A 16,354-nucleotide genomic window follows, 5' to 3' on the forward strand; every position below is an offset into this window, starting at 1 on the left:
TATATAGTAATGGGAACAGAACAACAGAAAGTAGCATTTTACATTGAAAAATATAATAACAGATATTTTACCTACTATAAACAGACTGATATACAAGGATTTCTTAAGAGTTTAATATTTTTAAAATAATATTTAAAGTTTATTTGATTTAACCATTCAGTACCAAAATTAAAAATGAAAATGTTCACCTACAAAGCATTTAAACATTCTACCTAAGCAGCATAAAGTACTAATTCAAAAAATGACATGAATAAAAAGTATAATATTAATAACTCAATTCAAATAAAGCCCAAGAGTTTAACAATGCTAATTAAAATGATTAAACCATAAAACATAATCATAATCCAAATAGTCATTAAAACATAATCATCATCCAAATAGTCATTAAAACATTAACATCATTACCAAATGTCAACAAAATCAACTTCAATTTAGTTTATAAAAGCAAGTAACTAATGAACCACAAATCCTCTAAGATCTTCAATATCTACTTAGGGGGTAGCAACTCAATAATCACATTTTTAGAACATCTTGGCAACCTCATGAATCCTCATTCAAATGTTGCCATCTTAGAAGTTGTTACATGATCTTTGAATTCCACCACCATCTTTTCCAACACTCTTGCATTCTTGAGGAGAAATTTTACAAAGGTTAAAACAACCTCCTCCGGACAGTCAATGATCATAATAGTCTTCAGATGCAATGATAAACAATCAAAGTCCATCTCATTGGAATTCCAATAGTTTTTTCCAAAATCAGTCTGCTTGAGGAAATTATAATATTTCTAGAGATAAAACAAAAAAAAATATTGTTAGGATAAGGTACTTATTTTATGGAAAACTAGTGAAATTAAAATGTTAAAACATTTTCTATTGTGTTCCTTTTGCTTTATAAACATAAAACTGAGAAAACTCATGAAATATCAACCATTTAATTCACAATAATTCTTGAATTAAATTTGACAACTAGAATTAAAAGGTTTAAAAAATTACCTGATCATAGTGCGGCACATTAATAACTAATTTCTCAAGCACATGTGAATTACGAAGTACACATGCAATTCCAAATTTAGGGTTGGTGGTATTAGAATAATACAAAATCAAGCATTTGATGTCTAACACCGGTAAAAACAGATCTCCCATGGAAACAAATTTTGAGAGAACCTGCAAACATAACATAGAAAAGAAAATTCACTAAAAAATATTAGACATATTTCTATTAAAGTCAGGATGAAATGTTTTTTTATTCTTTATAAGTTACCTTGATAAAGCATCTCCCAAGTGTTAGCTCTTTGATATGTTGAAGCTGTTGAAGAATGTCTTGAATCCAACTTTTTTGACTTTCTTGATCTGAAATATCATCCTCCTCCCACTCCCCCAGACCATAAAACTCGGGACCGTAAAAATCAATAGTAGCACAAAGTAAAGATGACAGATTCAGTAATTTAACAGTTCCATCTCGTCCCAAATCATTAAGAATAATCAGTTTTTCAAGATTTGGACATGAAATTTCCACATCAGTTAAGTGTCCTAAAGCCAATCTTTTCAAAGATTCCGAAGCAATAACCAGCCCTGGAATCCCATCACAGTTAAGATCAAATGATTCGAGTAACAAACTACAAGATACAACATTTTTAATCGCTTGAGTAACCAGCTTTGAATAACATATCGGCACAACATTAAGATTCAAAGATAATTCCTCGAGGTTTGGACATGAAATTTCAAAAGCTGAAATAAAACGGTCACTATAAACAAATCCCATAGCAGCATTATGATGGCAGGGAAATCTTTTCAAAGATTTCGAAACAATAATCAGCTTATCAAATTGAGAAAGACTGGCAATCAATTCTAACGATTGTCAGCGAATGTGAAGAAAGCCAAATGGTATACGCGGTAATGGTTAAGGCGAATCACGAATCCGCCCAAAGGGACGAAAGGGAAATGCCGAGTGAAGTGACCCGCCTACTTGGCGAGTATCAAGATCTGTTCCCGGAAGAGCTACCCAGTGGGTTACCACATTTGAGGGACATCCAACATCATATCGATCTTGTGCCTGGGGCTAGCTTACCAAGCCTCCCACACTATCGAATGAGTCCGAAGGAGAACGACATCATGAGACAGAAAGTGGAGGAACTCATCGAGATATGATACGTTAGGGAGAGTATGAGTCCTTGCGCCGTTCCAGCTTTACTTACGCCGAAGAAGGATGGGTCTTGGCGGATGTGTGTTGATAGTAGGGCCATCAACAAGATCACCATCAAGTACAAGTTTCCCATTCCAAGGTTGGATGATATGCTGGACCAGCTTGGCGGATCTAAAGTCTTCTCCAAGATTGATCTCAGGAGCGGTTATCACCAGATACGTATTCGAGCTAGGGATGAATGGAAGACTGCTTTAAGACTAGGGATGGATTGTATGAGTGGTTAGTGATGCCATTTGGGATGACCAATGCCCCTAGTACTTTTATGAGGCTAATGAATCAGGTGCTTCGCCCGGTGATTGGGAAGTTCGTAGTTGTGTATTTTGATGATATTTTGATTCATAGCCAGACCTTGGCGGATCATGAGAAGCACTTGCAGACAGTATTTGATCTGTTAAGGAAACACTAGCTATTCGCCAACACCAAGAAGTGTGACTTTGTCATGGAAAGTTTGGTTTTCCTTTGATTCGTGGTTAGTGGCGACGGTGTCCAAGTGGATGGAGAGAAGGTGAGAGCCATCCGAGAATGGCCGACTCCGAGGAATGTGGGGGACATCAGGAGTTTTCATGGGCTAGCAACATTTTATCGAAGATTCATTAAGAACTTCAGTTCCATAGTGGCCCCATTGACAGAATGTTTGAAGAAAGGAAAGGGGTTCGAGTGGGCGGACGCCCAAGAAGAGAGCTTCGCCTTGATCAAGGAAAAACTGAGTACAGCGCCAGTGCTGGCGTATCTTGATTTTGATAAACTGTTTGAAGTTGAGTGTGATGCCAGTGGAATTGGGATTGGTGGTGTTTTGATGCAAGAGAAAAGGCCCATTGCGTACTTCAGTGAGAAGCTATGTGACGCACGGCAAAAGTGGGCAACGTATGATCAAGAATTTTATGCCATAGTGAGGGCATTGAAAGTATGGGAGCATTACTTAGTGGGGAAAGAATTCATTCTCTACACTGACCATCAGGCCCTCAAGTATCTAGGAAGTCAGAAGCAACTTCGAAGCTCCATGCATGCCCGATGGTCCGCCTTCATAGATAAGTTCCCCTATAAGCTTATCCATAAGGCGGGAAAACAAAACATAGTGGCGGACGCCTTGAGTCGGAGGGTTGCACTAATAAAAACCGTCAATCTGAAAGACCGACTGCTTCGAACATATCAGAGGAGAGTACCTGGCGGATCCCGACTTCGGTAGCATTTGGGAGAAATGTAAAACCCAGCATGGAGATGGAGCGTATCACATCACGGATGAGTATCTAATGAGGGGTAACCAACTTTGTTTACCTTGCACTTCCATCCGCAAAAAAGTTATCCGCGATCTGCATGGCGGATCCCTGGGGGACATTTTGGGCGAAACAAGACCTATGAAGCAGTAAGTTCCCGTTATTTCTGGCCCAAGATGAGGAGAGATGTGGCGTACCTAGTAGAACGATGCTATATCTGCCAGACCGCCAAGGGACACCCCACTAATGCTGGTTTGCAACTACCACTACCTGTACCAGAAACTATATGGGAGGATCTGTCCATGGATTTTGTCCTAGGGTTACCCAGAACTCAGAGGGGCATGGATTCCATCTTTGTGGTTGTTGACCGATTCTCAAAAATGGCACACTTCATACCATGCCGAAAAACCAATGATGCATCGGCAACTGCTAAACTGTTCTTCAAGGAGGTCGTCAAACTACATGGCGTACCAAAGAGTATTGTCTCAGATCGTGACACGAAGTTTCTGAGTCACTTCTGGCGGACCTTGTGGGCTCTTTTTGATACTTCTCTGAAGTTTAGTACCACTGCCCACCCTCAGACAGACGGACAGACAGAAGCGGTCAATAGAACTCTGGGAAACTTACTGCGTAGCAAGTGCAAGGATAAGCCCCGGATGTGGGATGTGGTTCTAGCCCAAGCTGAGTTCGCCTACAACGGCTCTGTACATTCGGGAACCGGGAGATCACCATTTGAGGTAGTATACACAAAGACCCCAAACCATGCCCTTGATATAGCATACCTTCCAAAGGGAAATGTGGCTGCCAACTAGCTGGCCCAGGACTATATGCAGATGGACCAAGAGGTAAGGGAGACTCTTGAGGATAGAAATCAGAAGTTAAAGGCTAAGGCGGATGAGCACCGCAGGGACCTACAATTTGAAGTTGGAGATGAGGTCATGGTATATTTGGGCAAGGAGAGGCTCGCCAACACCGCAAGCAGCAAACTTCGGCCTAGGAGGTATGGGCCGTATAAAATCACCAAAAAGATCAACACCAATGCCTATCATATAGCATTGCCAAACTGGCTTGGCAAAGTCTCACCAGCGTTCAACATCCGTGACCTTAGCCCATGGAAATCGGATGGTCCTTTAGAGCTCAACAAAAATGAATCAGTGCCGGACTCTTTTAAAGAAGGAGAGAATGATGCGGACATCCGAACTGGTCACACTGATCGCGCGGACTCTAGCGGGTCTTCAAGAATCAAGCTCACAAAGGATGCACCTGGAAGGGCGGATCCCCAAGACATGCGAGCAAGGTGGATCTAGGAGTACGCCAGAAGGCGTATCCACATATGAGCATGGGCGGATCGCCAAGATTACTTCCTCAGGAAGTCGACCAACAGACAGTCTGACATTCCGTACCTGCGCCATCGTACTCCTTGTCTGAGCAGACTATCCATTTTGCCCTTTGTCTTATGCCTTTTTGTAACCCTAATAAGGGTAGCGTCGGTCATTAGGGGATGTATTTATACCCTCATTTTGTAAGAATGGAACAACTTTTTAATCAATCAAATATCATTTCTCTTTGAGAATTAAGGTTATACCTTGTTATCGGGATTCACTCCTTCAAGTTAAGCTTGAGAAGAACATCTTTGTTGGTTTACGACTAAAACCTCCATTTATCGCTTTCAATCCGTATCAAAAACTCTCTATAGATAAACGTTAGCTATCATTAATTCGACACACGAATGTCGCTAGCTAACCTTCAAGGGTCGTTGATTCAAAAGAATGGTGACAATTGGAAAAGAAAAGAGAAAACTCTCTCAAATTGTATTCATCCAAAGTCTCCTCAAAAAACAGAAAAACATGCCTTTATATAGGCTTACGGGAAAGAAAGCAAAATAGGAAAAAAGATAATATTCTCAATGTAAAAAGGAATGAAAGCAAAAAGGAAAAAAAAAGATAATTAATCCTAAATGTAAAAAGGAAAGAAAGCAAAATAGGAAAAAATAAATAGTTTATCAAGTCATTAGTTGAATTCCTCACTTCCTACATTTAAGTTTACCAATTCACAGTGTAAATTCTCCATGCAAAAGACATGAGTTGGGGCTTTAGATAAAATACATGGTGTATATGGTCAAAGAAGTTCAGATATTCTTCATGTTACAAATAAGAAAATGAAAATAAGACATTAAAAAAGTTTATTTTCCTTAAACATCCGACAAAGGTCCAGCAATCTGTCACAATGGTGTTGGAAGTCTTATTGTATGAAGTAGAAATAATATGTCAAGGTGACTGTCATTGAAGGATGATTGGAAGCAAATTATATTATATCAAGTCAATTTCTGCTTTTGAACTTTTATTTTAAGCCATATGGAGGACTTCTCTAACAATGATAAAGGCTTATACAACAAAACAATAATGTGAGAGTCTAATAAAGTGAAATCAAAAAGTTCAAGAACCAAATGCCTTTCCAAGAGTATAAGCTAATAAAACAGTAATGAGTAGTATACCACAATTCACTAGCACAACGGAAAGAGAAGAACAATTGAACACAGCAACCCGAATTATGTTCCAACAATTCATTTTATAATAGGAAGTAAACAAATGATAATTAATTCATCTATCTACTGCATATAATTTAGAATGTAAAATTATAGACATAGATAATATAAATACAATCTAACTTGCAAGTGGCATTTTCAAAGTTTTTGCACATTACAAGTGTTCAGTAAAACTGTGAAGACTCCAAACATTATTATATAAATGCAAAATAACAGAGCAATAGTTGTTTTTTTATACTGCTTATATTAATTCTAACCTGTTAGTAACAACCTTGTTTTCAGGTTTCTTCACAAAATCAGTCTCCTTCCTTCACGGTATTGTTGTAAGCTTTGGTAGTACTCCTGTTGACTTTCTTTGTTTCTGTCTCCTCTCCTTCCAATACTACCTCATTTACTGAAACAGGGAAAATAAATGTATCATGCAAAATTGATGTTTTAAGAATGATCACATCTGATCAACAACAGTAACAAAAACAAAACCTTTATCACTCTCTAAAACATTATCTTCCATATTTATAAGAGCACCCAAAAGGAAATTGGTTTAGGCTGTATTGACTAGACTTACCGAATTGATCAGTTAGTAACGAATAGGTACTTTCTAGTTCAGTAGATTGAGTTCATGTTCAGTAAGCAACTGAACTAAGTGTGAAGTAAGTCCTCATATATCTCTTACACTATACCATAAAACCCCCTAATGCAACCAAATTTGAATTTGTTGCTTGAAAATTGATGCATTAAATTAGTTTATTTTGTTGTATTTCAATAATGTTGCATTTTTGTTGCAATAATCTTCAAATTAGCAAAATGATAAAAAAATATGCAACAAAAATATTAATTGTTGCTTGACATGTTGCTTTTAAGCAAGTTAATCCAACAATTTATTTAAATTGTTACAAAAAATAATGTAAAACCGAGAAAGCAACAAAATTGTAATTGTTGCATTTACATTTAAGTGATCTAATGCAGCAAAAATAAAGAAAAACTAACAAATATATAATGTTGCAATTAAAATAATTTATTATTTTATTAATATATATATAAAAATATTAATTTTTGAGAACAATTATATAATATTAAATTTTTGGAACAGTTATACAATATTAAATATTAATTTTTTTTATTAATATATAAACTTGTAAAAGAAATTTTCAAATTTTTATATGAAATGTTTCTTCTTACCTTTTTATGGTGCTTTGCACAAATTAATTTGAATTTATTTATCAAAATTAATAAAAAAAAGACTCCATTTCACAAAGCATAGATAATAAAAAAATGTTTTGAAGGTTAAATTGAAGTTTCAATGATCTAAAGTAGGTAATTGTAATGCATAGGGGTTTAATCGAATCATATTTAAACAATTGGGTCTAAATTGATATATGGAAGAACATGATTGAAGAGATTAAAAGAAAGTTGGGGTCAAATTTAAGGATTGATAAAACAGGAGGGGGTAATCTGTAATTTGTAGGGGTAAGTTGGGAATAATAAACAAGGGTTACTCTTTACCCATTTCCCAGCGGTTCAACTCCTCCTCCATTCTTCCTTTCGTTCAGAAAACACGACACCTTCCATGGCTTCCTCCCTCTTCTCTACATCTCTCTTGTTCTTTCCCTAAGCACGACAGCTCTCCTTAAGAAAGGGGATAGATATTAGATCCCACGGATTAAAGAAGGCGATTTGATGTTAGCAGTTGCTGCTTCTCACTTTCTCCGTCCGTTTGGTTCTTTTTCGGTAAATTTCTCTTCTTCCTTTGATTTATTTCTGAGTTTTTTGGGTATGAATCTGAACCTTCTCCCTTCTTTGGTGGCTGCAGATCTGCTCCGATCTATCAATCTGCTGTGGTGCTTCTTTTCGTGTTGGTGTCGGCTTCTCGGTAAGGACTTGTTATCTTGAAGATTAATGTCTTTGTTTTTCCAGGATTTATATTGGGTCAGTGAGGTATAAAAAGTGCATGATGTTTCAGTTCATGTGTACCTTTTTGTTTTTAAATGCCATCAAAATGTCAAGCTTTAATTTTGAGTATTGAATTGACCCATCAGTTTATATCCAAATAAAATTGCAAACGAGAATGTCAGTAGTAATCTTAGGATAATAGTTTCAAGAGGAGGGTTACTTTGTTTTTAGATGGAATGATCATAGCAGTGCTTTCCATTTAACGCAGCAAGTATAATGTTAGTTGTGCTAAGTTTAGGAGCCATAGATGTATTCTATTACCCGATTTTTACTAAAAAGGTTAATCATGTTATACTGAAGGCATATCTTACCTGCCTGACTGATAATGGAATTTTATTGTGGCGACTTGGTCTGGGTACTGGTCTGGGATAACTTTGAAACACTTGTTTAAACCAACTACAAGTAACAAATTAAAGGGATAAGGTACCAAAATAGGTCTAAGGTTTTTGGGAAAGTACTAATTTAGGCCCAACGTTCAAAATAGCTCCAATATAGGCTTAACGTTTACAACATAATATCAATTTAGGCTTAACGTTTACAATATAGCATCAATTTAGGCCTCACGTACAAAGTAGCACCAATATAGGCTTAACGTTTATAAAATAATACGAATTTAAGCTTAACGTTTTACAAAATATATACAATTTAAACTAAACTTCACAATTTTAAATTACTTTTAGTTTGCATATATTACATATTGTTTAGTTTAAAATTGTGAAGTTTAGTTTAAATTGTATATATTTTGTAAAACGTTAAACTTAAATTCGTATTATTTTATAAACGTTAAGCCTATATTGGTGCTACTTTGTACGTGAGGCCTAAATTGATGCTATATTGTAAACGTTAAGCCTAAATTAATATTATGTTGTAAACCTTAAGCTTATATTGGTGCTATTTTGAACGTTGGGCGTAAATTGATACTTCCCCAAAAACCTTAGACCTATTTTGGTACCTTATCCCTAAATTAAACCATACCTTCACTTGTGAGGATTCCACATATGTTGGAGGAATTCTCTTCAATGCCAGATTTCTCCGAAACTAGTAATCTAGGCTGCCACCTGCTAAATTTGAAATTCCATGGAGGAAACTTTTTCCACTGTACATTCTTCTGGCAATAGTGGCTTGCCTGCTTCAATTTTGATACCCACTTGACCAAGACGTAGAAACAGAAGCTTTTTGAAGATTGTTGTAAATTTAAAGGAGCTTCTTGAAGCAATTTCACCAAGTTTTTGTATGATATCTTTAGGGCGTCTATCACCATTACTGCCTTTGTTCCAGGGATAGTCAAATGTGTCAAGCAGCTGAGCTTCTGTTTTCTCAGCCCTCCTCTTATCTCTCATCTGTTTATATTCATTCAAGAATGAGGAAGACTAGAATTAATCACTAATTAGTTGATTATGCACTGCTCGCCAGCAGCGAGTTTTCATTTCCGTGCATTTTTTGGTATACTTTGTTAATGTTTTCATTTCTTTATCTTTGTTCTATTGCTTTCTGGTTGTTTTTAAATACTGTTGACAATATTTTTGTTTGAAATGGAACTTAATACATAAAATAAATATAGAGAGAAGTGAATAATTGGTTGAATAAATCTCTAAATCTTTTAATGAGAATTCTCCAAGTTCATCCCTGCAAGTATTGAGACGGAATGGGAAATACATCTCCGCCACTCCTTCTGTATCTTTAAATGTAAAACATCTGCATGCAGTATAATAGTGTGATGAGATGCTGCTTATTTAAAGTTTTATTATTGTCAAATTCTCCATAAACATTTATGAGTGGTAAAGTGTACGATAGAGTAGCCATTGGCTGCATGGAAATATATAATTGATAAAATCAGAGCATAAAGGAGGGTCCCTTAATTTATATGAGTTGTAAATGTAGCCAATATTAAGACTGACTAATGATATTATGGCATAATTGGCATATATATGTCCACCACCACCACCGCCACTTATGGCAGATGTGCCATAACTTTTTGTTTGGTAAATAGTACAAGAATCATCAAATCAAAAGAGAGTTAGTTGATTTATTTTGTTGATTCCATAACTTTTATAACGTCTACAGGTTTTCTATTTTTATTGTCTGAATAGATCACGATAGCTTGCTTGCCCTCGATACGTTCACGTGACTATATTATTAGGCGAATAAAGGGTCAAATTGGCTCCTTAAGTTGGCAGGGGGAGTCAATTTGGTCCAATTCAATCTTTGGGTATCCATTCAGCCCAAATTTTAGAGAGAGGGGACAAGAGGGAAAGTGACGTCGAGGATAAAATTAAAAATATAAAAGTGCATTGTAATATTTAAAGTAATAGTAGTTTTTAAGTGTAAAAATAAATTTCCGGTATCAAAGTATAAGCATGATAAATTTCAGGTACCAAAAATAAATTGTACTTTCTAGGCTAATTTGATCTCGGTCTAATCTACAAAAAAAATGAGTAAAATTTGGAGTGATTAATTCAGGTGCCAGTAACAAGTGGGTTAGCTATATATGAAACATTTAGAATTTATAAGGGAAAAAGAAAGATATCATCAAAAGGAGAGGCATGAAGTAATTTGAGTGTGCCTAAATTGATAGTTTACTGTTTATGTGGTTTAATTGCTGGTATTGTTGGAGGTTTGCTTGGTCTTGGTGGTGGTTTCATCTTAGATCCTCTTTTCCTTGAGACGGGAATCCCTCCTCACGTATCTTATTTTTCTTAATTATTAATTTTAGATTAATTAAGTTTATGTAATTTACTATATATAGGTGTCAAGTGCAATCGCTACATTTGCAATGACATTTTCTGCTTCCATGTCTGTAGTAGAATACTACCTCCTCAAACGTATCCCAATTCCATATGGTAATGAATTTGGGCCAAATTGATTATCCATGCCAATTTAAGGGGCCTATTTGACCCTTTATTCATTATTAGGCTAACAAATTTGATGAATATAATTGCATTTTGTATCAAGCAATTGAGAAATTTATTTTCATTTTTTTAGTCAGGTAGGATGTAATTATTTATAGGATTCCTTCTTTCTTCCTAGGGGATTTATAACGACATTGACCTTCAGCCCATTATAATATCAGCATTTGAAGACTGCAGAACGAGTGACACAATGGGTTGATGCTACCGGTTTAACTGCCACCGTTACAGGTTTGTTATCCGTGTAATTAATCTCAAATTTTTTTACTAACTCTGTGTTTGTAGAATTTGGATTTAAAATATCAAAATAAAAAAGTTGGGTAATAATTGCATTTCCGCTTGCATTTTCGCTTCTTGCATTATCTATATCACCATAAAAAATGAAAGAAAATATTGTTTTCTTTTATTTGATTGGATTGACGAGCTTGCCTATTAAAGTTTGATAGCAAAAAAGGGAGTTAAGACTCGAGGAATTCAATTAACTTACTACAGATGTCAAGTAAGAATTGAACCCTGTCCAGTCCTTTTTGGTTCAGCTGTCCAGAACATTTTTCTCTAACTTTCTTAAATCAGTTTTAATTGCATCTTCTAATTCTAGTTATTTTTTTGCATGTTAAAGGGTAAAATGGGGTAATGTTAGTTTTTTAGCTGATTCTGTCTCTCCTTCAAATAACGTATCGAATGAGCCAAGTATTGAGGTAAATATATAATATCACTTGTACATTATTGTAATATAATTTCATAATGAGAATTTGCAATTGATATGAGTTAAATGTCAATTCTTGTACAGGATGATGATGGAGAAGATAACGAGTGATATCAATGAAAGATTGTCGTTTCTTAGACTTTGAAAACTATGTATTGTACATATATTATGATACTCTATCTTATTTTGTAAAAGATTGTGTATGTATATTTTGGATCATTGTTTAGAAGTATATTTATTATATTTCAGATTATACTTTTCGAAATTAGTCAAAATTTGCATTTATTACAGGTTTAAATTATTCAAAAGAAATGCAACAAAAAAGCTGCCGATTACAATTGTTGCATTATTCAATTATAAATGTTGCAAAAAGGTACCAAATATGTTGCAGATTCCAGTTAAAATTGTTGCAAAAGCTAATAAATATGTTGCAGTAGTCAATTAAAATTGTTGCAATTTCAATCAATTATGTTGCAACATCGAACTAAAATTGTTGCAAATTCATAACATTTGTTGCATTCGAAGCAATATTCGTGTTGCAAAAACTATTAAAATTGTTGCAAAAATTAAATAAATTAGTTGCATTTGATTTAATGCAACAATAATAACATGTTGCATTATTTTGTAAATTTGTTGCTTTAATCAAAAATTTGTTGCAAATAATTAAAAAATATCCAAGAATTGTTAATTGTTGCTATTCTTTGCAAATTGTTGCATTAGCAAATAATGCTACAGGAGCATCCGCAACAATTGGAATTTTGTTGCGTTAGGCCAATTTTTGACCTACTGCAACTCAAAAAGGGGTCTAAGCCAACAATTTCACTTGGTTGCATTAGGGGTTTTATGGTGTAGTGTTATTACTCTACGCAATACCCTATGATTTAATAGGCTATAGGGCTGGTGGAAGAGATATGGGGTCAGTAGCGTTACCAATAGGTTCATACGCTATGGGTTCCGGTTTCCAGTAAAAACTACATTTCTTCCTTTCCATTACCTTTCTTTCCGAGAATTAATTAGGTAACGAATAGGGGACTTCTCTTGCTGTCTGTTGTGAGATTAACTTACTTCAGTAAGCTCAAGAAAAGCAAGATTAACTCATATCTTATTACTCTACGTAATTAATTACTCTATTTCTTCTACGCTGCGAGTTACGAACGATTCCATTTTTTTTATCAAAAACCTTGAAACCCACCCCCCCAACCTAATAACAACACTGAAACACAAACCCAAAAACAAAATGAAAGATTAAAACAAAAGGAGCAGCCTTTTAGGAGTGAACCATGAGGGCTGAGCAACCTTTTATGTGAATCTATAAACCCTAAATCTCAGATTAAGGGGAAAATCTTTAAACCCATTCAAAATCAAAGCAAATCAAAGAAAAATCAGTCAAGATTAAGAAGTTCACTCACCTAAATCAAAGAAGAATCCAAAGCTTGATGGTAGAGAAATCTAGGCCGCAGCTGCTGTGTCCAAAAAACAATGGGTCAATATAAACGGGTGAGGGATTAGCCGTTGAATGAAAAATGGAGAAACAAATAGAAAGGGTTTGCTAGTTCTTAAGTGAGAAAAAGTCTGGCACCTTGTGTGTTCTCCATGAAAGAGGAGAGGCTTGAGAGAGAGAGAGGTGAGAAAGAGGAAAGGACTCAACTAGTTGAAAACGTACAGTCGTTTGGGAGGGAAATGAAAAGGGAAATAAAAAGCACGTGAAAAAAAAGGGGGGAGAATGATTTTCTATTCCCGCTAATCCAAAAAGGAATAGATTATTCTAAAATAATAATAATAATAAATAATAAATAATTATTTTTTTATTTTTTATTTTTTATTCATACTGACGGAATTCCGCCGGTATGTAAAATTATTGGCCGGTAATTTTATCGGCGGATATCCTTACCAACGAATCCGCTGCTGAGCTTAATATTCACCAACCATTTTTCAATATCGTCCCTGATCCGCCGGTAATCTGCAGCGTAATCAATTCCGCTGCTATTCCACCGGTAATCAGCAACGCGATTGAATCCACCGGTAATGTCCGCCGGTAATCCACGTTTTTTTTGTAGTGAAAGAATCTATTTAGGATTTTTAAACCAAATATTCTTTTTTTTTTCTTTTATATTTTTTCCTTTTTTTACTGATTATGGAGAGTTCAGAGCATTTTGCGAAAGTCAAGGCATTCAGAACAGGTTCGCCTCTGTTTACTACCCCCAATCCAACGGAATGACTGAAGTTACAAATCGAACGATCGTTAAAGGTATTAAAAAGAGACTGGGGGAGCATAACAAAAAGTGGGCGGATCAGCTAATGAATGTCCTGTCCTATGGGCATACAGAACCACTCCTCGAATGGCAACAGGTGAATCTCCATCCGCCCAGCAGGGGCTATTCTCCTCTTCTTAACGGGGGGATCCGCAGCTCCCACTAAAGGGTGTTTCTCAGAGCTCTTACTGGGATCCGCCACCTGCGCATCTTTCTAGGCCTCTAACGCCTTCTATTTTTTACGCTTCTCTATAAGAGCGCGACTGGCCTTAGACAAACCCCTGACAAGGGAACAACAAAATAATCAAGGTTCAAGGAAAGAATAAAAGTACCTTCATCAAATTGAGTAAAACTTCGTGTAAGTAATCTCAGTCCCCACTCGACGGACTAAAGGAATGTCATTCATCATGAATTCCAGAGCATCGCCGTATGTCCAGAAGTCTGTTTTAATACTCTTCATAAGACCCACCACTTTCTCATCACGGTCAGTCAGTATGCGCAGATCTCCAGCCATGTGTTGGGGTTTATAGTTCCAGTTCAACGGGAATCCCAGAGATTCGCCCTCCGCCACTTTGACAAAGAAAAACTTTTCCTCCCAAAAATGGACGTTCGACATCTTATCGCTAAAGGGCGAATAACCCTGGAATTTGACGAAAGTATTGAAAGATTCTGTTTGGCGCTTTGAGGGCTTGTGAAGAGATTGAAAGACCCGAGGAGTGCAGGTTACCCCCAAATTTGAAGCTAAAAAGCAATCTAAAGCTATGTCCAACTAGCCGTTTGGATGCAGCTGGCAAACGGTGATCCCAAAGTAGTCCAAAATTTCTCTCATCATCCGGGGAAGAGGAAGGCGGAATCCTCTCTCCACATGACTCATGTACACAGAAAGGAATCCCCTAGGGGGACAGGCGGGTCGCTGATGAGCAGCCGCCAACTCAGTCTCATAATTCTTAATCCATGGATATCGATCTGCCAAATCAGCAAGATCCGCGGCGTTCATGCGAGACGAAGTGGTCTCTGCGCGAGGCTTGTTCTTTCTAATCGGAGTCGAAGGGGAAGCCTACATACTGGAAAAGGTCCTGGGGTCTATCGCCGGAGCAATTCGAGCTGCAGCGGTGGAAGAGTTCTGAATTTTAACTAAACGGGGACGACGGTTCCTACACTCCCTCACCGTATTCCTTAACTCAGATAGATCGCAACTAGGGATACTCTCAGAGGAATCAGAACTCTCAGAAGAAGTCCAGCTAAATCAAGGGTCAGAGGAATGGGTCACACCGAAGAGTTTAGTGGTAGAACCAGAAGAGGTACTCATAAAAATCTAGATGAAAAAGAAAACAAGACGAAAGAATAAACTTACATGAAATGTCGAAAGCTTCAAATAATCAAAGTTCTTGACACGAAGAAAGCTCTAGAAAAACGCAGGGAAAAAATGAAGCAAATGACAAAGTGAAGGGGAAGAGAGAGAAAAAAGAATTTAAAAGGAAACCGCCACTTACCTCGAACGGTGCGTCCCTGACACCTGCCACTCGATGGATGGCCTGGAACAGAGCACCCATCAATTAGACAACTATTGACGGCACGACAGGAAGATCAAAAGCCCTAAAGGACTTCAACGCAACTTTAGAGGGGGCTTCTGATAACATCGAGATATTATTTACGGGACCAAAATGGATATTAGCCAAAACGACCGCGTATCCAAGTAGTCGAGAAAGCTATGGCGTATCGCATAAGCTACTACAGAGGCGAATCGTAGGGATTCCTCCACACGCTATCCATAGTCAACCCTATGGGAGACCCGCCATTATGCCACGATCCGCCCAGAGGGTAAATACGCAGATCCCCGTAAAGACAATTAATAACCCATTAATTAGCTAACGGTCGTACATGAATAAGACCAGTAACCGCCATTAATGAGGCATTAATGGAGACTTTCTAGTTACTGAGGGTTACGACTACATGACTATAAATAGCTTGCATCCCAAGCTATCAACGTACACTTTCATTCTAAATTAAACTAAATAAACTTTAAAATATTGTACTAAATTATTGTGTACTATATGTTTTAATAATAACATTTAATTTTCCAATTTTAACGTATTTTTTTCTATATAATCATAATCTCTTCAATATTAACTAATTTATTTATTAAGTTTTATATAATTATATTATTTATTAAAACGTGAATGAAAAATATTTTAATAATTAAAAAATAGGAGTACAATTATATAAAATTACAAAAGTATTTATTTTATCCAATAAATTTTATGGATGAAATGAAAAAAATACATTTTCTGAAAAATAAAAAATTCATAATGTAGTAATCTATAATTTAAAGACATTACATTAGAGATTAATAAAAATGATAATAAAAATTTAATAGAAAATAATAGTAGAATTTTTTTTAATTAATATAGACAAATATATGAATATCAAGAATATACAATGCATATTTGAGGTCTGTTTGGTTTATGTGTTGTGTTATTATTTGAATATGAGGTGAAAATTGTGTAAACAAACATTTATTTATTTATATAATTAAAGGTAATTTATTACTTTCATATTAAAAAATAAATAAAAGGGTA

General features: G+C 35.9%; 1 protein-coding gene and 1 long non-coding RNA gene across 5 annotated transcripts; one reads left to right on the forward strand and one right to left on the reverse strand.

The window, feature by feature from the left end:
• Positions 1-550: 550 nt before the first annotated feature.
• Positions 551-1,897, reverse strand: LOC136227039 (uncharacterized). The gene is made up of 3 exons (XM_066015768.1): positions 1,261-1,897; positions 993-1,163; positions 551-784 (listed from the first exon to the last, which is right to left on the reverse strand). The coding sequence occupies exons 1-3, from the start codon at positions 1,759-1,761 to the stop codon at positions 551-553; spliced, it is 906 nt and encodes a 301-aa protein (XP_065871840.1). The 5' UTR covers positions 1,762-1,897.
• A 5,590-nt stretch (positions 1,898-7,487) lies between these two features.
• On the forward strand, positions 7,488-11,771 carry LOC136225889 (uncharacterized). 4 transcript variants are annotated; one of them, XR_010687358.1, is made up of 5 exons: positions 7,488-7,689; positions 7,772-7,831; positions 10,939-11,316; positions 11,437-11,515; positions 11,608-11,771. It is a non-coding gene; the product is annotated as an uncharacterized lncRNA (long non-coding RNA). The 4 variants fall into 4 exon arrangements; XR_010687360.1 differs by having other exon boundaries at positions 10,939-11,048; positions 11,256-11,515; XR_010687359.1 differs by having other exon boundaries at positions 10,939-11,048.
• Positions 11,772-16,354: the final 4,583 nt, after the last annotated feature.

The sequence above is a fragment of the Euphorbia lathyris genome, chromosome 4 (genome assembly GCF_963576675.1).
Source record: "Euphorbia lathyris chromosome 4, ddEupLath1.1, whole genome shotgun sequence".
In the NCBI taxonomy this organism is placed as follows: Eukaryota; Viridiplantae; Streptophyta; class Magnoliopsida; order Malpighiales; family Euphorbiaceae; genus Euphorbia; species Euphorbia lathyris.

Coding starts and splice junctions, on each gene's coding strand:
- LOC136227039 (XM_066015768.1), bottom strand. CDS start 1,761: ATGGGATTTGTTTATAGTGACCGTTTTATTTCAGCTTTTGAAATTTCA. Junction 1,164..1,260: donor TTGGGAGATGCTTTATCAAG/GTAACTTATAAA, acceptor TTATGTTTGCAG/GTTCTCTCAAAATTTGTTTC. Junction 785..992: donor ATGTGCCGCACTATGATCAG/GTAATTTTTTAA, acceptor TTTTATCTCTAG/AAATATTATAATTTCCTCAA.